Source organism: Panthera tigris, chromosome A3 (assembly GCF_018350195.1).
Source record: "Panthera tigris isolate Pti1 chromosome A3, P.tigris_Pti1_mat1.1, whole genome shotgun sequence".
NCBI classification, from domain to species: Eukaryota; Metazoa; Chordata; class Mammalia; order Carnivora; family Felidae; genus Panthera; species Panthera tigris.
In genome coordinates, this window is record NC_056662.1 from 25,780,797 (window position 1) to 25,799,834 (window position 19,038).

Here is a 19,038-nt window from a genome sequence, read left to right on the forward strand (position 1 = left end):
CCTGGTGGTCCCACCTCAGCGCTGGTATAAGAGTCCGCTGGATATCACGACGTAGCCCTGGAGGGCAAGGAAAACCATGGGCCAGGTCAGAGGCCACACGAGGGCCAGTAGGACCTCCAGCCGCCCCATCAGCCTGGCTTTGAGCTCATGTTCTGCCACTCTTGCTGCAGGTATCCTGAGGGCCGTCTTTTGCCTCTCTGGGACTCAGCTTCCTGCTGTCACTTGGGAGTGGCCACTCTATAGGCCTACAACGAGGATGCAGCCAGGGCACATGGGCAGAGCCCCCAGCATGGGGTTGGGGCTCAGTGCATGCTTGTGGACGCCGTTGGGACCAGCTTCTCCACGTCCGGGTCTCCCCGGGAGAGCCAGACGCCTTCCCTATATCCTCCCTCCCTGCACTGCAGAACCGTGCCCAGGGCCTGCCAGTCATCCAGTCATTCCTTCCACAAATCTTCATTGAGCATCTGCCGCAAGCCGAGCCCTGTTCCACGTGCTGGAGACAAGCCAGACCCAGGCCCTGCCCACCTGTAGCTCATACATGGTCCGGTGCAGTAGCCATTATTAAATTAAAGCCAATTAAAATTACATGAAATTTACAATTCAGCTTCTTAGTTGTACTGGCCACATTTCAAGTGTCCAACAGCCACTTGTGCCCAGGGGCTGAGAGCAGCTACCGTGTTGGACAGTGCAGATTTCCATCCTCACAGAACGTGTTTTTGGACAGTGCTGGTCTAGAGACCTTTGACTTTGGACCCAGTTGGCTAGATTGGTGAGCACCCCGGCGGGTGGGTCAGCCACTGACCTTGCCTATCTGGGAGAGTCTCCGGGAAATTTTCACTAATAGCCCAAGTTCCAACATGTGATAGTTGTTCCTTTTTTGGGGGGTGGGGGAGTGGATCACCCAAGTGCCTTCGGACCATAGTTCTAAAGCAACATGGGCATCATCCCTGGGAAAACATCAATGGTCCCACTCAGAAGATGTGAATAACACACACAGATGTTGGGCTTGAGGGACCTTGGCTAAGCTTTCTGTCCTTTGTACGTCTTGATGAGTGAATAGAAAGAGTATTATCATTTATATCTCAGGTGACACGGCAAGAAGTTGTAAGGTCTCACCCTGGGCAGTGAAGATGGAATTTCACCCTGGGCCCACAGTTTCCCAACAGGGAAGGTGATTTTAGAAGGGTCTGGAAGCCCCCGTCCCCCATCCGGCCTATGGAGGTTTGTGTATAAAACCGGAAGAAGCCTGTATGTGTCATCTTCCACAGACACCAAAGAGGTTGTGCCCCCAGCCCCGGGCATAGATCGTGGGATAACTGAGTCCCCTAATGTGGCCTGGCATATTTGTTGAGGACCCTTGTACCAATGTCTCTAAACATCTGAAATTTTCCGTCTCGTTACAGCCAAGGATTCATGGCATGGTCTTGACAGGAACAGAGGACATCCCAGGCCTGGCTGACCCAGAGACCCCACTGTTCATACTACTGGGAAAGAAGGGTGGGAGGCACCCCTGCCTCGCTGAGCCCAGCCTTCCCCCGAGGGAGGAGGAAGCCCATGTGGTCACATCCAAAGGCTCTCACCTCGTAGACAAAGACCTCAGGGTCGACATAGTGGAGGTTGACCACGTTGGGGAGGGCAATCCCCATGCCCAGGAGAGCTGCAGGAGGGGAAGGAGAAACAGGTCAGCCAGGGGGCCGCAAGGGAACACCACCCCGTGCTGAAGTCCTCACGTGCCTCGTGACTGAGTCCCACAGACAGCCAGGGAGTGGGAGCCATTATTATTAGACTCATTTTACAGAAGGGACACCTGAGGCTTAGGGAGGGGAAAAAAACTTAAAAACGCCCACCCTCATAACCTCTGAGCCCTGGCGGTGGGTAGGGGGCTAGAAGGGAACCTGGAGTAGAGGAGGGTCAGCAGGGGACCGTAGGGGCCTACTGGCGTGGAGGGCGGGGCTCACCGTTGAGGTGATCCAGCAGGGGCTTCTTGAACACGGCGTCCATGAGTGGGTGCACTTGATCTGTCTACAGCCACGTAGTCGGGGAGGCCGTCGGCCCGCTCCAGTGAGGGGCCGAGAGAGATGGACAGATGGGCCACACATGAACACGACGACAGACACAGACAGGCACACAAATGGCAGAGGGACGGGTGTGGGGAGGAGGGCAGGTCATCCCAGTCCTGCCTCCAAGCAGAGCCCAGCTACTCCTGGGGTCAGGACAGCTTTCTGAGCATCTGGCCCCCAGAAACCGCTCTCGGGAGAGGAGACAGACCAGCACCTGGCTGACACTGTGTGCCCAACAGGTGGCTGGCAGACTGCCCAGTGCCAGGGGACCGGCTGCCTTATTGGTGCTGACCAATGGACAGATGGACTGATGGTGGATAGACTGATGGACTGTAGTGACTGACAGGCCGGCCAGCAAAGGACGGCGTGGTAGCTAACGACCCGGCCACGGCACATGACTGAAGGAGCAGCCAACCCTGTCCAACGCTGGCTTGTCTGATTACCGACAGACTCAGTGATTCTTGGCCTGACCGGTCATCGACCACCAGGCAGTGACAGGCAGGCTAACTGACGGGCCCCACTGAAGAACCGAGGCTGACGGACCGACTGACCAGCCGACAGACAGCCTGGGCAAGACAGACTGGCCGCTGTCCCCAGGCACCCCAGGAGGAAGCTCGATCACGGTGGTTCGTACAGGTGCACTCATGTGCAAGCACACGGCTCAAGGCCTGCCCAACCCAGTGAGGGGGTCTCTGGAGACCCCAGCCCCACACTCACATCAATGAAGCCCACATTGGAAGAGGCCACGGCGAGCTGGATATCCCTGGAAGAGAAGCAGGAGGGTTAGTGCTGGGGCCTAGTCCCCCCACCCCCTGCCCCCACCATGTACCACGTGCTGCATTCCAGGCTCCCCTGCCGGACACTGATGGGTGACACTGTGACAAGGGGCTGCAGGCCCATTGCACAGAGGAACACACTGAGGCTGCTGGATCCAAGAGGCCTTCCTTACCCCAGCACAGATGTGGTCCCCCGAAGCTTCAACTTGGACACAGAGAGCTGGAGGCTCAGGTTCACAACCTGGCACGAGGGAGAGCAAGGTCAAAGAGCACAGACCCACGTGGGAGTCCTCAGTTGGCCACTAGCTCCCACCCCTTCCCTGACTGATTCAGGTGTTTGTGGAGCCCCCGGAGGTGCCGGGCCCTGCACACAGCCCTGGGACAAACACAGTGTGAACGAGACAGACCAGGTCTCTGCCCTTGGGAACGCTCACAGGCCAGGGGAGGTGAACAATAACCAAAGTAACCAGACAAAGGCCTTGCAGAGAGTGGCAGGTGCTGTGAAGGCAGAGAGGTAGCATGGAGAGGGCTGGTGGGGCCTAGCTTTCTCAGGGTGGTTCAAAAAGCCTGCCCTGAAAAGGGCTGAAACTTTAAAAGAAAAATTTTTTTAATGTTTTTATTTATTTTTGAGACGGAGAGAGACAGAGCATGAGCAGGAGAGGGGCAGAGAGAGAGGGAGACACAGAATCTGAAACAGGCTCCAGGCTCTGAGCTGTCAGCACAGAGTCCGATGCGGGGCTTGAACTCACAGACCTTGAGATCACAACCTGAGCTGAAGTCGGACGCTTAACTGACTGAGCCACCTAAACACCCCCAAAAAAGGGTTGCAACTTTTAAGCTGAGACCTGAAAGAGGAGAAGCCAGCCATGCCAAGAGCTAGGGGAAGAGTGTCCTGGGCACAGGGGACAGCACATGCAAAGGTCCTGTGGCAGGAATGTCATGGCATAGTGAAAGAACAGCAAGGAGCCCAGTGTGAACAGAGCAGAGCAGAGCAAGTGAGGAAAGTGGTGCCGAAGTGGGGTCTTGGGTGTCACCACCCTCCCAGCCAGTCCCACCAGGCCACCTCACTCACCATATCAAAGGAGAAAAGGGACCGGAAAGCTGAGTTGGAAGCCACTGCCCGGACCTCCACGAAGGGCTGCAGCTGAAGCGTGGCATTGTGGGTATGGAGTGTGACCACGGGCGTGGCGCCCAGCTGCACCTTGAGCGCCACAGGCATGGGCTTGGGGAACCAGCGGGCCACCTGGGGACGAGGGGAGGGAGAGAGGGAGGAGGGCACCTAGGGGCAAAGGCTGGGTGGACTCTCCACTCCTCACCCCTCCGTCTCTGCTCAGATGTGACTGGGTCTCAGGCCGGCGTCCTCAGGGACACCCCGCCTGAAGGGGTGGTAGCCTTGTGATCTGTGCCAGGAGGGACAGGAATTCAGGGGCCGAGGGAGCTTGAGAAGGCTCCTGGACCAGGCTAGGGGTCGGAGCCTCCCCTAGGAGGTAACCCCAAGCTTGGTCTTGAAGATGAATGAGAGAAAAGGAAGCAGAAAAGGCCTTCTGGGCAGAGGGCAGTGCCTGGATGAGAGCATAGGAGGGAAACAGCATAGGAGCTGGGGGCGCTCCTCAGATAGAGCAGGTGTAGCTACAAGGACAGACACTGAAGGCCGCATGGGACACATACGAGCCAGCAGAGACCCCACAGCCAGAGAGACTCCCCCACTCCAGTCCCAGCTGGGCCTCAGCCCCCGAAATGACCGAAAACGTCACCAACCTCGGGGATGAGCTGGCCCAGCACAGATGTGTTGAGTAGGTTGTCACCCGACTCCTGAAATCAGACCCCACATCACGACAGGTTTGAGGGCAGCCACTCCCCAAGCGAGACCAGCTTTTGCCTCCCCGTAACCCCCATTTAACCTTTCCAACAGCCAACCCGTGGCCCCAGATCTCGATTGACCTTTGCGGGGCCTCCCCAGGCTGGGCCACCGGGCGTGCCTGTCCCACGTGCCCTGGGCAGCAGGTCCGACCCTCACCAGCTGCCCTGTGATGTCCAGGTTGAGGGCACCAGCCTTCTGCAGCAGCAGGAGGACAGAGTCAAACAGGTCCTGGGAGAGACCCACGGTTGCCATGGTTCCATTGGCACCCACGTGCAGTGGCAGCACAAAGGGGGTGGCGTCCACGGGCAGGACAATGGGCTTGCCCAGTAGGAAGAGAACGGCCTATGGGGTTGGGGGGTGGTGAGAGGGAGAAAAGCGATGGGGCCTCAGCAGGGTGGTGGCTCCATCACAGAACCTGGGGCTCTGAGATGCCACCCACCCATATGTCACATGCTGTCCAGCCTCACACCTTTGCCCGCATGCCTTGCTCCCGCCTGGAAGGCCATTCCAGCTCCTCCCCCCTCCTGTAGTCCAAAGACGCCAGAAGCAACAAGCCCAAGGACCCTGGGCTGACAAGGTGGCACTTACGTTGATATCCAAGGAAATGTAGTCCTTAGTGATGTTGGGCACACTGATCATGGAGTAGCGAATCTGGGACTCTGGACCCACAGGGTTGAGGCCTAAATGAAAGCGGGATGAAGAAGAAAACATGGCATCCTTAGCCTTACCTACCAACGCCTCACCTATCCAGAAAACTCAATTATCTGACTACCCAGGCCAAGAAGCCGAGGAGGTAAGAAAAAAAAAAGGTCTCTGAGTAAGTGAACTTATGTCACAAAATGCACACACCCAAGATTCAGCCGCTTACAACCTGTGGACTCTTACTTTACACACAATTCTAATAGTTTTGGTTTCTCGCTTTCCGAATCAATGGAAGACTAGAGACCCCAAGTTAGAAGGAAAGGGAAGGGTCACTCTAGACACAGATATCCCCTGAAGAAAGCAAGAAGGGACGGCAGAAAAAGAACGGAGCTCACATGTGTCAAGGTCTGGACATTTGACTTACACTGTCCCATTCAATCCACGAGCCTGTAAGGTTAGGAGACCGTTTTACACACACACACACACACACACACACACACACAGAGTTTGGTGAGCTCAGTTGTGCCCAGGACTGGATACCTGTCTGTCTCTCTCCACCTGATCACACAGCCTCCTACAGAAAGTCCAAAGGCACATGCCCCTGGGACCATGCACTGTGGGAGCAGAGCAGTGCTGCTCCCCAAGAGACCCTCAGGGAAACTTTTGTTCCAATTACAGTCCAATTGCTATAAGGCAAGTTCTCCCAAAGCTCAGAATATTGTGACTGGGAAGGTTGCAAAGGGTGAGTCACTCGTGGGAGCCACATCTCTGGACACGGCTAGGCTAGCCGGCGTGGCAGGTGAAGGCTCAACCCTGCGGTCAAGAAAACCCAGCTTTTAGCAATAGGTCCTCCAAGGCTCTGAATGACCAAAGTGTGTGTTGTGTGTGTATGCGTGTGTGTGTGTGTCCATCAGATTTTGGTCTGATTTTCTAATGTCTCCTCCGGATTTAATTTTGTTTCCTCAGTATTCTGGAAATTTCTTGTGCTTGTAAAAGCAATATAGTATGACTCCATTTCTACAGCTCCGTGGCCGTCAGAAGATTGGGGTGGGAGGAGGGGGGCAGCCCAGAGGAATCTGCGGGGCTGGCGAGGTGTTCTGTAGCTCAAGTTTGGAGGTGGTTACGCAATTGTATGCATTTGTCAGAACTCAGAGGACTGGACACTTAAAAGAGAAAATTACTATAGGTTTTCAAAATGAATAAAAACATTAAAAATGTTTAAATACTGCACTGTGGACATACAGAAGGGTTTTTTTTTTTTTTGAAAGATGGAAAAAATATAGCCCAGAATCTCAAATTTATTTTTGTCGGTATTTTCTCCTGCAGAGACTAACTCCCTGCCATCTGTCCTCCCCTCAGTAAAGCTGCACTGAAGCCGTGTGTGGCTGTGGGTCCTTCTGTGGTTTCTTTACGGGGTGGCGTTATAGCTTAGTCAAGAGCACGGCTCTCAAGGCAGGCTGCCTCGGTTTCTCCATCTGTAAAACGGAGCTAATAATACTACAGTAAATATTAGCTTTTATTATACTGTATTTTGCCAGGCATGCTGCTGGGTGATTAAACGCCCTTTTAAGCTATGCCTTTTAATGGCTCCTGTCACTCCACGCTGTAGGTGTACGTGACTCATATAAAGAGTCTCCTAGGGCTGGACGTTTAGATTTCCTTTACCAGATTTTTTTTAATTCCTCAAAGAAAAGGGCAAGAGCTGGTCTTTGCTATGAGCCCAGCCACAAGCATCTTGATGGCGCTAACTCCACGAGGGAGAAGGGAGGGACTAATGTCTGTTGAGCCTACTGCCTGCCAGGCACTTACCCTGTGCTGTCCCATAGCAGCACATGGGAGAAATAGGGATTTTGAGCCCCGTTTGTTTGGATTGAACTCGTCAGGCTCAGAGAGGTGGAGTGACTTCCTGAGACCACACAGCATTTGAGCAACAAAGCCAGGATTTAACTTCATGTCCTTTGGTTCCAGGTCCAGTTTCCTTGACGTCTCGGTGCCTCCTGTTAAGGTTAGTATGGGGGGGGGGGCTGCAGCAATGAGGGGAGGAGGCCAAATCAAGGACTGTTCCCTGCGGGGACGGTGAGTCGGGCCATGACGTATGGGCAGAGCAGTGGGTGGACACGTGCGGAGGAGAAAGCCAGCGTGAGCCAGCTCATGGGTGGTTCTAGCACCGTGCCGAGGATTTTAGACTCGGAGCCTCCAATTTCCCGTCTAGAAACTGGGGGGACGGAGGCCGCCTCACGGGACTGCTGTTGAACGTTTGCCCAAGAAAGCCAAAGCTACCCTGATACGAAAGTCTTCACTGAAGAACCCACCACAGATAAACATGGACCCTGTCGGCCATCCCTCCGGACCTGACACCAGCATGCCGCCCTGCCTCCTGTCCCCGCACACCTGTCCCACACCGCGTGACAGCTAAGAGGTAAAGCCCTGACTCCCATTGCAAGGCGTATCTGCCGGCAGTCAACGCCTCTGGATTTTACAGAGGCAGCGATGGTGACATGGAGAAGCACTAGAGTCCCGGGCAAAGTGCTCAGATAGAGGAAGGTGTGCTTCCAACAGGAGCATCTTTAAGACAGGTTTGCGGCGAAACGGAGGGAGCCCTGGATTATGCTGAGGCTCAGGAGCACATATAACCCCCAGATCAACAAAGGATGCACTCTTTGACCCGACCAGGGCAGGGCAGGTGATGGCCAGAGTGGGTTTTTTTCTTTTTTAATGTTTATTTACTTTTAAGAGAGAGAGAGAGAGAGAGAGAGAGAGAGAGTGGGGGAGGGGCAGAGAGACAGGGAGACACAGAACCCGAAGCGGGCTCCACGCTCCGAGCTGTCAGCACAGAGCCTGATGCAGGGATCGAACCCAGAGCCGTGAGATCATGACCTGAGCCAAAGTCGGACGCTTAACCGACTGAGCCGCACAGGCGCCCCACCAGGGCCAGCGTGTCATTAATTCGGATAAACAACCGCTGGAACAAAACAAGGCCTGCCTGCTTTCACAGCTTTTAGCTTTGTGTCGTAAGATCAAGTCCTGACCCAGCCTTGTTCAGGTCACTACTGCAGCCATGCTTCCACATGGACCATGCACTGTGGCTCCGAGCCCTGGGAGCCCGGCCGTGGTAGCGGAGGCAAGCGTGGGGGGCAGTGGGGATGTGACCAGTGTTGGCAGATGAACACCCCAGCTCTTGTCCCTCGGGCAGGATGCAGCCACGTTGGCCTCGGCCGCCAAGAGCCCCCCGGTGGCATGAGCCCCAGTTGCCCACCATAGCGCCTCTGCTCAAGAATACACCTTCCTTCCCCTCCCACAGGCACCCCTCCCCAACCAGTACCCCTAGGACCCACCCCATTCAGGCCACATAGGCTAGCAGCTTGTCTCAGGGTCTGCTTGGGGGGGGGGTTATCCCCACAGGCCTTACTCCTAGTATACTCCCAGTACTCCTGCATATGAAGACCCCTGGAAAAATCAGAGGCCGACAAGCCAGACGGAAGATGGAGAGGAGAGGGAGGCTCGCCTCTGGATGGGTGGATGGCGGCTGAGAAGGCAAGTGGGGGCAGGGGCACTTGGGAGCAGACGAGCTTGAGTTCATGTGCTGAGTCAGAGAAGCCTGCCGGAGAAGGTGTCCAGCGGGAAATAGAATACACGAAGCCCCAAACTGCCAGTGGGGAGAGTCTGGCAAAGAACGTGGGAGATGTGGGAACAAAACCAGGGGACAATGGGGTCTCTGAGTCTCCAGGCAGGGGAGGAGGCAACTGCAGACTGAATGTACTCCCCCACCCCGCCCCCACACGCATGTGCACACTTGCACGCACACGGCAAACATTCGAAGACGTGATTCTAGAATTTGGAGATTCCCCAAGTCCATCAATAATTGTTCAGTCATCCTACGGTTGATCTCCCAGAGGTCAGCCCTGACTGGGGGGCCCTTTGAAGGGTCTTAGGGACCCCAGAAGGGGCTCAGAGGCCCTAGTACCCTCCCCCTGGGCCCCAGTTCTTACCAATTAAAGTGCCCAGGTGGACGTTGAGGCCCTGCACCAGGTTGGAGACACTCAGGCACAGCTGTGGCAAGACAGAGGCAGAGGCTGGTTAGGGTGGCACTGGGGCTGGAGGGGTGAGGCGGGGAGGGTCTAGGGTCCCAGTCTGGAAGCCTCCTCTGGCCCACCAAGGTCTGGAATCCCTTCCTTCCTCGGCCACCCAGTGGGCATCTTCCAGCACCTCTCCTGGGCACTGAGGATTCAAAGAAGTTGGGGCCCATGAGCGTCGAGGAAAGAACGGGGGCAGTGGGACACAGCAGGAGGGGACCACAGCTGGGCCCGGACAATCGGGTCAAGGAGCCTGCTGCACTGGGGCCCAGAGGCCAGCTGGGGGATGGGTGCTGCACATGGGGAGGGCAGACAGTGGTCAGCGAGCAAGTCCAGAGTTCTGGGCACAGTGGGCAGCCCGAGAAGTGTATTAAGCCGGGGTCAGTGTGATAGAAGGTGGGGCAAGGAGAGCCCACAAGGCCAAGGGTGGTCACAGCCTGGTCCAGACAGAGCTGCTGGGGCTGGGCCAGGGGAGGCCAGGAGGCAGAGGAGTGGGCCAGGTCGGGCTGTACTGCCTTCAGCCCTTGGGCCTCAGTCTTCCCATCTGCAAGATGGGAACACTGGGGCCCGCCTCTGTTGGGTGTGGGATGGCACCGAGTGGGTTGATTTGGGGTTGTAGGGACCAAATCAGGAGATGGGGTGGCATGGGAAGGGGCAGAGGTGGAGAAGCGGCCCGCCCTTGGCAGTGCGACCCTAGCTCCAGAGGCACTGTCTCTGACGAATGACAAGGCTGGAAATAGCGACAGGAATCACAGCGCTCACTCTGCCAAAACTGTTCGAAGCTCTTCATAGATGTTAATGTGCTCAACTCCACCCTACCTGGCTGGAGAGGGAGGTTTACTCTCTGTGCTGCGCATGTGGAAATGGGGTCCGAGGGAGGTTCGGTGACTTGTCCGAGTGTCACAGCCGGGAAGGAGGGGACCAGGATTCAAGCCCAGGCCACACCTGGCTCCAGTGCCCATGCTCTTGTCCACCTTCCTTTTGTCTTTTTCACAAGCCCCACGGCCCCTGATAGCACTGCCTCCCCGCCACCCTCCGGCATGGAACTGGGGCTGGCCCAGGAGCAGGGGCCTCCCTTCCCCGCAGCCCCCAAATCCACCCTTATTTTGTCCTCTCTGTCACTGCCCCAGACCTTCCCCTCAGCCTCTTTCCTGCCCTCGTGGGAAAATTGGAGAAGTCCCATGGCCTTCTATTTTAGAAAAAGCACTGACAGTCCCAATGCCCCCATGCCTACAGTCCCCCATTCATGCACCACGCCTTCACGGGGAAGCAATGGCCTGGCCCCGGGGAGATCTGGCAGGAGGTCTATTTACCTTGTTCCGCAGGACAGCTCTGACGTGCTTCTGCACCAGGGCCAGCGGCCCCGGGGCCACGCTGAGGGAGAGTCACAGAAAACGCTCCTGAGCTCCGGGGCACCCATTCTGGCCCGTTTCTCCCGGCCCACAGTCTCAGAGACAAGGGTGTCCCCTGAGCCAGGGGGGGCCAGTGAATCCCATTCTTCACTCCCATGTGCCAGACGCAGTGCTGGCACCATTGTCCCCGCAGATGAGGAAACTGAGCCTCAAAAAAGAGGTCATTGGTTTGGAGGTTCGGAAGTGGCCAAAACGTGATTATGAGGTCAGGCTCAGGGGAGACAGAGAAGACGCTGTGAAAGCCGGACTCAGCCCCATCCTTGGCCCGCTGGCTTCATGGCCACTCTGAGCCCAGGGAGCTGGGGGTGCTTCCTGCTCAGGCTCCAGTTCTCGGTGACACAGCCAGGAGAGTCCCTTCCTCATTCTGCGCCTCAGTTTCCCCTCTGAACAATGGGAGATGGGTCTAAGTTGTTTCTCAGTGGGGATCCATAGGACTATAGTTCTTCGGGGTTTTTTACTTTAAGTTTTTATTTAAATTCCAGTATAGTTAACATACAGTGTCATATTAGTTTCAGGTGTATAAGTTAGTGACTCGACACTTCCGTACATCACCCCGCACTCCTCAAGGCAGGTGCACTCCTTCCTCCCCATCACCTGTTTCCCCCCCACACCCCCTCCCCTCTGGGAACCATCAGTGTGTTCTCTATAGTTAAGAGTCTGTTTCTTATTTTGACTCTCTCTCTCTTTTTCCCTTTGCTGGTTTGTTTTGTTTGTTAAATTTCACATGTGAGTAAAATCATATGGTATTTGCCTTTCTCTGACTGACTCATTTTGTTTTGCATCCATGTCATTGCAAATGGTAAGATTTCTTTCTTTTTTATGGCTGAGTAATATTCCAGTGTGTGTGTGTGTGTGTGTGTGTGTGTGTGCTATATCTTCTTTATCCATTCATAAATGTTGATCCAAGCCTCAGCCCAAGCTCACTGAACTGCACCTCAAGGGAGGTGGGAGAAGGACAGCTGTGTTTCTAATGTCTTTAACTTCTGGGCTTTCCTCTCCATGAGCAGCCCCTGCCCGCGAGGACGGCGAGGGGTCATGTGTTACACGTGAAGATCATGGAACCCAAGATGGGCGGACTTATGCCCAGCCCCCTCTGGGGGGAGAAAGGCCAATCCCAAACGCCCACCCAGCTCACATGTGAGAAGGTACACATCATGCAGGAGGTGAGTCAGGCTACGGGGGTTTGAACGCACTCCACCGTTTGCCAGCTGTGTTACTTGGACAAGTTACTTAACTGTTCTGGGTCTCCATTTGTTCTCTCATAAAACAAGGGAATACTTACATGTTCCTGGTAGGACTACTGTGACGTCGTGAAGGGCTTAGAACCTGCACAGCACACAGCAGGTGCTCTGGAGGTGGGAGCCCCTGTCAGCTTTAGATGCAGCCCTGACTCACAGTGAGGTTGACGGGTCCCAGCTCCCTGGGCCTCAGAATCCCCATCTCTGCAGGGAGAGACCTCTGAGGTCCCTAAGAGCCACATCAGGCCAGCATCCTCCCTGAGCAGTATGGTAATGGCTGTGCATCGTCATGTGCTGTGGGTCGGGGGGGGGGGAGCGCAGTGGAGGGGACATGGCCTCGCCGTGTGGCCTTGGGCAAGTCCCTTCCCCTCCCTGAGCCTCAGTGTCCTCAGCCATAAAACAGGTGTGATACTGGGGGTCTCTTAAGCCCCTTGGGGCAATCGGATGAAAGCTTGAGCAGGAAACTCGAGAAATGGTACCACAGGCTGGGCAGCTGGGACTCTGCAGCCCCGCCCTCACCAGGCACTCACCTGGAACTACCATGGGACACACTGGCGTTGCTGAAGAGCGGGAAGCAGGCAGAGATGCTGACCACGGGGGTCCCGATGGAGCCCTGGGCCACATGGGCATCGGCCAGCACTACCACGGGCAGCATCAGCTCCAGGGGCTCTGGGACTCTGTGGGACACCATTCCTGAGCCCCAGCGGCACCACCCAGCGGAGCCTACCCTACAAACCCCCCCACCCACGGCCCGAGCCCGCCCTCCACTTGACGCGGGCAGGTGTGAGATGGCCCCGCCTGGGGCAGGCTCAGAGCCCTCCACACTCCACTCAAGGTCACAGCCATTGCAGCAGATGGGCTTGAACTCTGGTTCCCCATACCCTCTCACTGCGAGACCCTGGGCCAGTCACTCCCCATACTGAGCCCCAGTTTCCTCTTCTGTGAAATGGACATAAGCGTGACGGTGCCCATCTCTCAGGGCTGTGCTGAGCTTTCTATGAGGTGGCCATGTGAAAACACCCTGCGTGGAGCCTGGCCCACAGCGAGCACTCATACAGTGTTCGTGTCAGCGCAGAGGGGTTGAAATAAGAGATCCCTCTGGATGCCCACGCTGATAGTTTGGAAATCAAACACACATAAAGTGCCTGGGACACGGGGATAATTCTGATAGCTACATCTACTGAGCACCTGTAGGAGGCGTGATTTTAATTACGGCAACAGATCCGTTCACTGTGTCCCTCACAGTCATCCTGCAGAGTTTCATCCCACTTCACAGAGGAGGAAACTGAGGGCTGCAGGAGTGAAATGGCTTCCCCGGGGACACAGCTGTTGAGCAGGGTCCAGGTTCTCAGAAATTCTCTCATCGTCTCGCTCCCCCACTGGAGGGTGGGAAGGAGCACTGGACAGGAAGTGGAAAGCTTGGGTGCAGGTCCTGGGACTTGCTAACTCCCCTCCCCTCACTCTGCCCCTTGGAGCTTCCCTGAAAATCCTGCTGCCCACCCCTGCCCCTAGGGAGATTCGCTCACCGAAAGACCTTGAAAGTAAAATTAGCTGCTACCAACAATCGCACCCCGAAGTCGGCAACGAATTTCAGGTGGAAGTGAGGCACACGGATGTTCAACGTCTGGATCCTGTAGGGTGGGAGTGGAGGTGATGGGGTGGCCTCATTAAACCTTGGAATCACCTCTGGGGTGGGTGTTCTGAGCCACGCTGCTGATGTTATAAAGAAGGACTTTCTGACTGTGGGAACCATGGCATGAGGAAGAGGTAGTGAGTTCTCCATCCTAGGGGGCATGCAAGTCACTATTGGACAACCAGCTGGTGGGGAAAGGATGCAGAGAGGATTCCCAGCCTTGGGCAAGAAGTGAGTGGGATGATTGTTCGGGTCTTGGAGAGATTTTGGTTTCTGACAGAAGTGGGGAAATCTTGGAAGGTGGGCTCCAGAAGGCAGAAACTCCCCTCCATGGCATTCTAGTCAACAGCTTTGGCTTGTAGCCCTCCAGGAATGGGAAACTCATTCCCTTCAAAGCTGCCTATTCTGATCGCTAAGCACTTTTTTTTTTTTTTTTTTTTTTTTTGAGAGAGAGAGAGAGCAGGGGTCAGGGCCAGAGAGAGGGAGAGAGAGAATCCCAAGCAGCCTCCACACCCAGTGCAGAGCCTGGGACTTGATCCAGGGACTTGATCTCACAACCGTGAGGTCATGATCTGAGCCGAAATCAAGAGTCAGAAGCTTAACCGACTGAGCCACCCACGTGCCCCCTCTAAGCACTAGCTATCTTTTCCTTTTTTTCCTAAATGAGTCATGTTTTCCCTTGCACAGTTGGAGGTGGGAATTCAGACAATACAAAATGACATAAATTTTAAAAGTCACATCAAAACTCCACCCTCGAACAGTCTCACTGTTAGCACTTAGCTGACATCTTTCTGTGACTCTCTTTCGGACACAGGCTGACCTAGAACCTGCTTCTTTTCACTTGACATCCGCCTTGGCTGTCTTCCCGCTTCTACAAACAAGGACACGTGTGGCCAACTATAAAACATTAAGGAATCCTTGACTCTTGGGTATTTATGTCGTTCTCAGTTCTCCACTGTAAGCCAAGAGAAGTGCCCCAGGCCTACCCTAAGAGTCTCAAACTGGGGGCCTCCACACCAGCTGTGGTTTTATCGTGTTTTAAAGTTTTAAGTGTTTTTTGGTAAGTTGCCATCATTCAAAATCTATAGATTTTTTTATCATTTTTTTTTAATGTTTATTCTTGAGAGAGAGAAAGAGACAGAGCATGAGCAGGGGAGGGGCAGAGAGAAAGAGGGAGCCACAGAATCTGAAGCAGGCTCCAGGCTCTGAGCTGTCAGCACAGAGCCCGATGCGGGGCTCAAACTCACAGACCGCGAGATCATGACCTGAGCTGAAGTCAGCTGCTTAACCCACTGAGCCACCCAGGCACCTCCAAAATTGATAGATTTTAAATATATATATATGACTTCTCTTGGGTATCCAGAGATCTGGCAATAGTCAATCTGTTCCCACATGGATGGGGACAGATGGCTCAGCCCCTGGGGGTGTCTGAGCTTGAGATGGCCCCCATCCACCTCTGCCTTTGAGTCTCTATTCATTACAGGAGTGTGGGGGTACTTAGGCTCAGACTTGTGTCTCAACTCAGTGTCTCGCTTTTGGAGGAAGTAGCCAAGGCTCTTGCCAGCCCTGGGGACCCAGGAGCTACAGTCTTGACTCCTGGGGGCAGAAATCTGCTAATTTAGAGGCCCCAGGACCACCCCCACCCCCATGTCTCCACCTTGGTCCCAGCTCCTCAATCATCTTGTGACCACTCACCTGAAGGGTGGGCGTACCTGATGGGGGAAGCCCCCCTCGAGCTGGTAGGGAGCACTCCCCAATATGTGGGGCACTCATCTAGTGGACTGAAGCATTTCTCCCAGGAGGTGGGAGCACTCACCTTGTGGGCTGATGCACCTCTCCATTCCAGTCCAGGAAATACGGGACTGTGACGTTCAGGGCCTGCTGGAGCGGGGCTTTCCCAATTTCAGACACTGCAGGGTCAGAGCAGGTGAGGTCAGACTGTCCTCGGGAGCTGCTGAGCAAGACCGCACCACCCACCACCGCCTGCCCCACATCTTGGGCAGAGGGGACTTGGAGACTGGAAGGGTGTCACATTTGCTCACGGGCAGGGAAGGGGTGGGGGAGGCAGTTGGGTCCCCATGAGTGTTACTCACACCAGGCCCTGCAAGGCATGCCTTTCCCCTTCTTGCTTCTGCCTTTCGAAATCTTTTTTTTTTTTTAATGTTTATTTAGTTTTGAGAGACAGAAACAGAGAGCGGGGGAGGGGCAGAGAGAGCGAGGGAGACACAGAATCCGAAGCAGGCTCCAGGCTCTGAGCTGTCAGCACAGAGCCTGACGCGGGGCTCGAACTCACGGACCGCGAGATCATGACCTGAGCTGAAGTCGGACGCCCAACTGACTGAGCCACCCGGGTGCCCCCTGCCTTTCTAAATCTTGTCTGCCCCACTCCTCATAAACAAGAACATCCTTTGCCCTTCTGCAAGACTCTGATCGAATCCCATCTCTTCTGGAGCTTTCCCCCAAGTCCCCAAGCAGAAGGAGCATTTCCCAGTAGAGTGGGACAGAGAGTGGGGGTGCTGTCCTTGGGGGGCCAGAGGCTGAGGATTCTGGAGTCCCTCAGATTCTGGGTACAAATCCCAGCTCTGCTATCACCACCACTGTGGCTGCTCTGTGCCTCCATTTCCCCGTCTGTAAATTTGCAATGATTATAAAGGTACCTGTCACACAGCGTCCTTGTAAAGCCTCAATGCACAGTAAATGTTAGCTTTCACTGCTATTTATTTGTATAATAATAATGACTGTCACTTCTCTAGCACCTCTTTTGTGCCCAGCACTGTTCTGAGGGCTTTGCCTCTCCTCACAGTTCCATGACGTAGGTACTACATTGTGCCCGGTTTACTGAGAGTGAGGACATCTGGCAAGGGGATGCTGGATCAGCTGAGGCGTCTGGCCTCCAAGCCCTTGAACTTCCTCATGCACCTGTGCGGCCAGGCGAGGGAGGTGCTCATTAAACCATCCAACATGAGTGGGATGAAAACGAGAGGTAATGGTGCTGGAAGGGAGCACCAGATGAAGAGTCCAGAAGCCTGGACTTCACTCAGACTCACTGTGGGAACCAGGAAACCACTGCGCCCCTCTGGACCTTGGTGTTCCTTAGACCTGGAGCAGATGGCCAGTGGCCTCTATGTTCTCGATACTCCTCTCCAGCCTGACCTTCTGTGGCTGAGCCAAGACTCACACCCAGGCCCCTAGACTCCACCTACAGTGCTCGCCTGACACAGGTTTGCAAGACGGGATTGGAGCGACACTGTTAACAAGCCACCCAGCGCCACCTTAGAAAGAGGTGTGTGCGGTCTGAGCCTCCTGCTGGATTTCCACCAAGAGCACACGCAGGTACACCTGGGATGGCTCTCGGGGACAAAGGAGGCTCACACAGGACAGGCAGAGCGATGACGGCCAGCGGAAGGCAGCAAGCCTCATGTCCCTGCCTGTAGTTTCCACGCACGTCTCCATGCCCCAGTGACAGACTAACAAGGGTCACTGACCCCTTTCACTGCCTGCCTATCTGCCCGGATACAAGGTCCCGGAAGGCTGTATGTGTGCCAGGGGCGCTGCTGCCTCCGTGCTTCGTGGCCTGGGCCGCTGAAAGTCCCTTCTATTGTCTGACCTGAGTGCCCCATGCTGTAATCTGAATTTGGTCTGGACTTGGGGGAAACGGCTTCTGATTTCTCACCCCTGACCCAGCTCTGGTGGGATCCCGGGGGCAACTGGGAGGTAGCTTTTGTCCCTCCCTGGGCCTACGTCTTTTCATTGTGCCCTCCCCGGGGGGATGAAGCAGGTCTTCGAAGGACGGACAGAGTCGTAGGATAGAGACCTTGCCCGAGAGGGGCCCAGAGCAGCGCTGGTCTTCTTCCTGTGAACCCCACAGAGCTCCAGCTCCGGTTCTGTGCCAGACGTGCCTTCCCCCAGCACACGTGTGTGCACCTACAGCCCACCCTGCACGCACGCATGTACATGTGCAGGCCTGGCAGCCACACCTGTATGCTCACACCCAGGCACGTGCATGACGCTTGCACGCGTACAAGTCAGTACACGTGCTGACACTCAGGCGCACACATGGGCATATACATCTCCATGAACTCTCAGGCTTGCACGCAGACACGCACGAGCAAAAGCAGACACGTACACCAACCCTTGCCCACCTCGCGGGGCCACACGAGTACAGCCGTGCGTGCGCACACGCGTGGCAGACAGGACATATACCCCCGCTCGGGCATTTACTTAATAAGCGTTTGCCGAGCCGCACTTCGTCAGCCATTATCTGGGGGCCAGGGACACAGCGGCCCAGGAGATAAAACCCAGGTCCCCGTACGGCTTTTGAGTTCACAGATCCGCAGGCACGCTTGGGACTGTGCCCATGCTCGTGCCCTGTCACACGGGGTAGCCTGGCAGCACGCCTCTTACCGTAGCTCAGCACGGCCCTGTTGAGTCTGACCACGGTGCCCGGCATGGAGGCGCTGACCACAGGCAGCAGCAGGGACAGCAGCAGGCCCACCCTGCGTGCCGGAGCCATGGCTGTCCTGGCCACTGCCTCCCCGAGATCTGTGGGCTGGGGCGGGGACGAGCATCAGAAAGCTTGCCCAGAATGAGTTCCCACCCCGCTGGCCGTTTGAACCCCACCCCAGCCCGGAGGTCGCAAGCCCTGGGTGGTGATCGCAGCCCTACCCGAGACCCTCACACGTCCATTTTGCATCTCTGCATTGGGAGGTATCATCTTCCCAGCCTGCTTCCTCAGGAGCCACAGGGGGATCTGGACTGGAAGCAGGCCCCAAGGCCCAGAGAAGACATGGCTTTGCCTAAGGCCACACAGCAAACTAGGCCCGGCGGTGGGACCCACGCCATGCCAGAGGAGGTGGAGGAGATTCCCGGTTAGGGAGACTGAGAGCAGCCTCCCGCCCCAAGGAGAGAGCCCGGGCCCACCACCCCCAAGCCCAAGGCTGTTCTTCCTGATGCCAGGAGTCCAGCCCAGTGTGACAGCCTATCCTAGTGTCCAGCTGTTCGAACCCAGCCAGGGTGGCTCCTGTCCTCACCTTATCCTGTACCAGCTGAGGACTGTCCTAAATGCAGGCCTCTAGCATGGCCCCCAAACCCCTCCAGACCCAGCCCAGCCAAGCGGATGGATCTGTGTCTGACTTAGGAATGAGGGGCCGCTGCTGAGATGGGCTAATGGAGGCCCAGCGAGGTGGCACTTGCCCAAAGTCCCACCACAAGACCGGGGATGGACCCTTCTGTGGAAGGCGCTTGGAAGTCGTATTCCCCTTAAACAGATGGGGAAGTCGAGGCTCCTCCCCGGAGGGGTGCCAGCCCCATTCCCATTCCTACCTCAGGTGGTTTTCTGGGACG

General features: G+C 55.7%; 1 protein-coding gene across 1 annotated transcript; it reads right to left on the minus strand.

Moving 5' to 3' along the window:
* Positions 1-15: 15 nt before the first annotated feature.
* On the minus strand, positions 16-18,242 carry BPIFB2 (BPI fold containing family B member 2). Its single transcript, XM_007073568.2, has 15 exons — positions 18,100-18,242; positions 15,512-15,605; positions 13,589-13,693; positions 12,593-12,739; positions 10,726-10,786; positions 9,329-9,389; positions 5,286-5,377; positions 4,854-5,039; positions 4,595-4,648; positions 3,909-4,079; positions 3,010-3,077; positions 2,778-2,823; positions 1,959-2,022; positions 1,581-1,657; positions 16-57 (listed from the first exon to the last, which is right to left on the minus strand). The coding sequence occupies exons 1-15, from the start codon at positions 18,206-18,208 to the stop codon at positions 16-18; spliced, it is 1,377 nt and encodes a 458-aa protein (XP_007073630.2). The 5' UTR covers positions 18,209-18,242.
* Between the last annotated feature and the right edge of the window lie 796 nt (positions 18,243-19,038).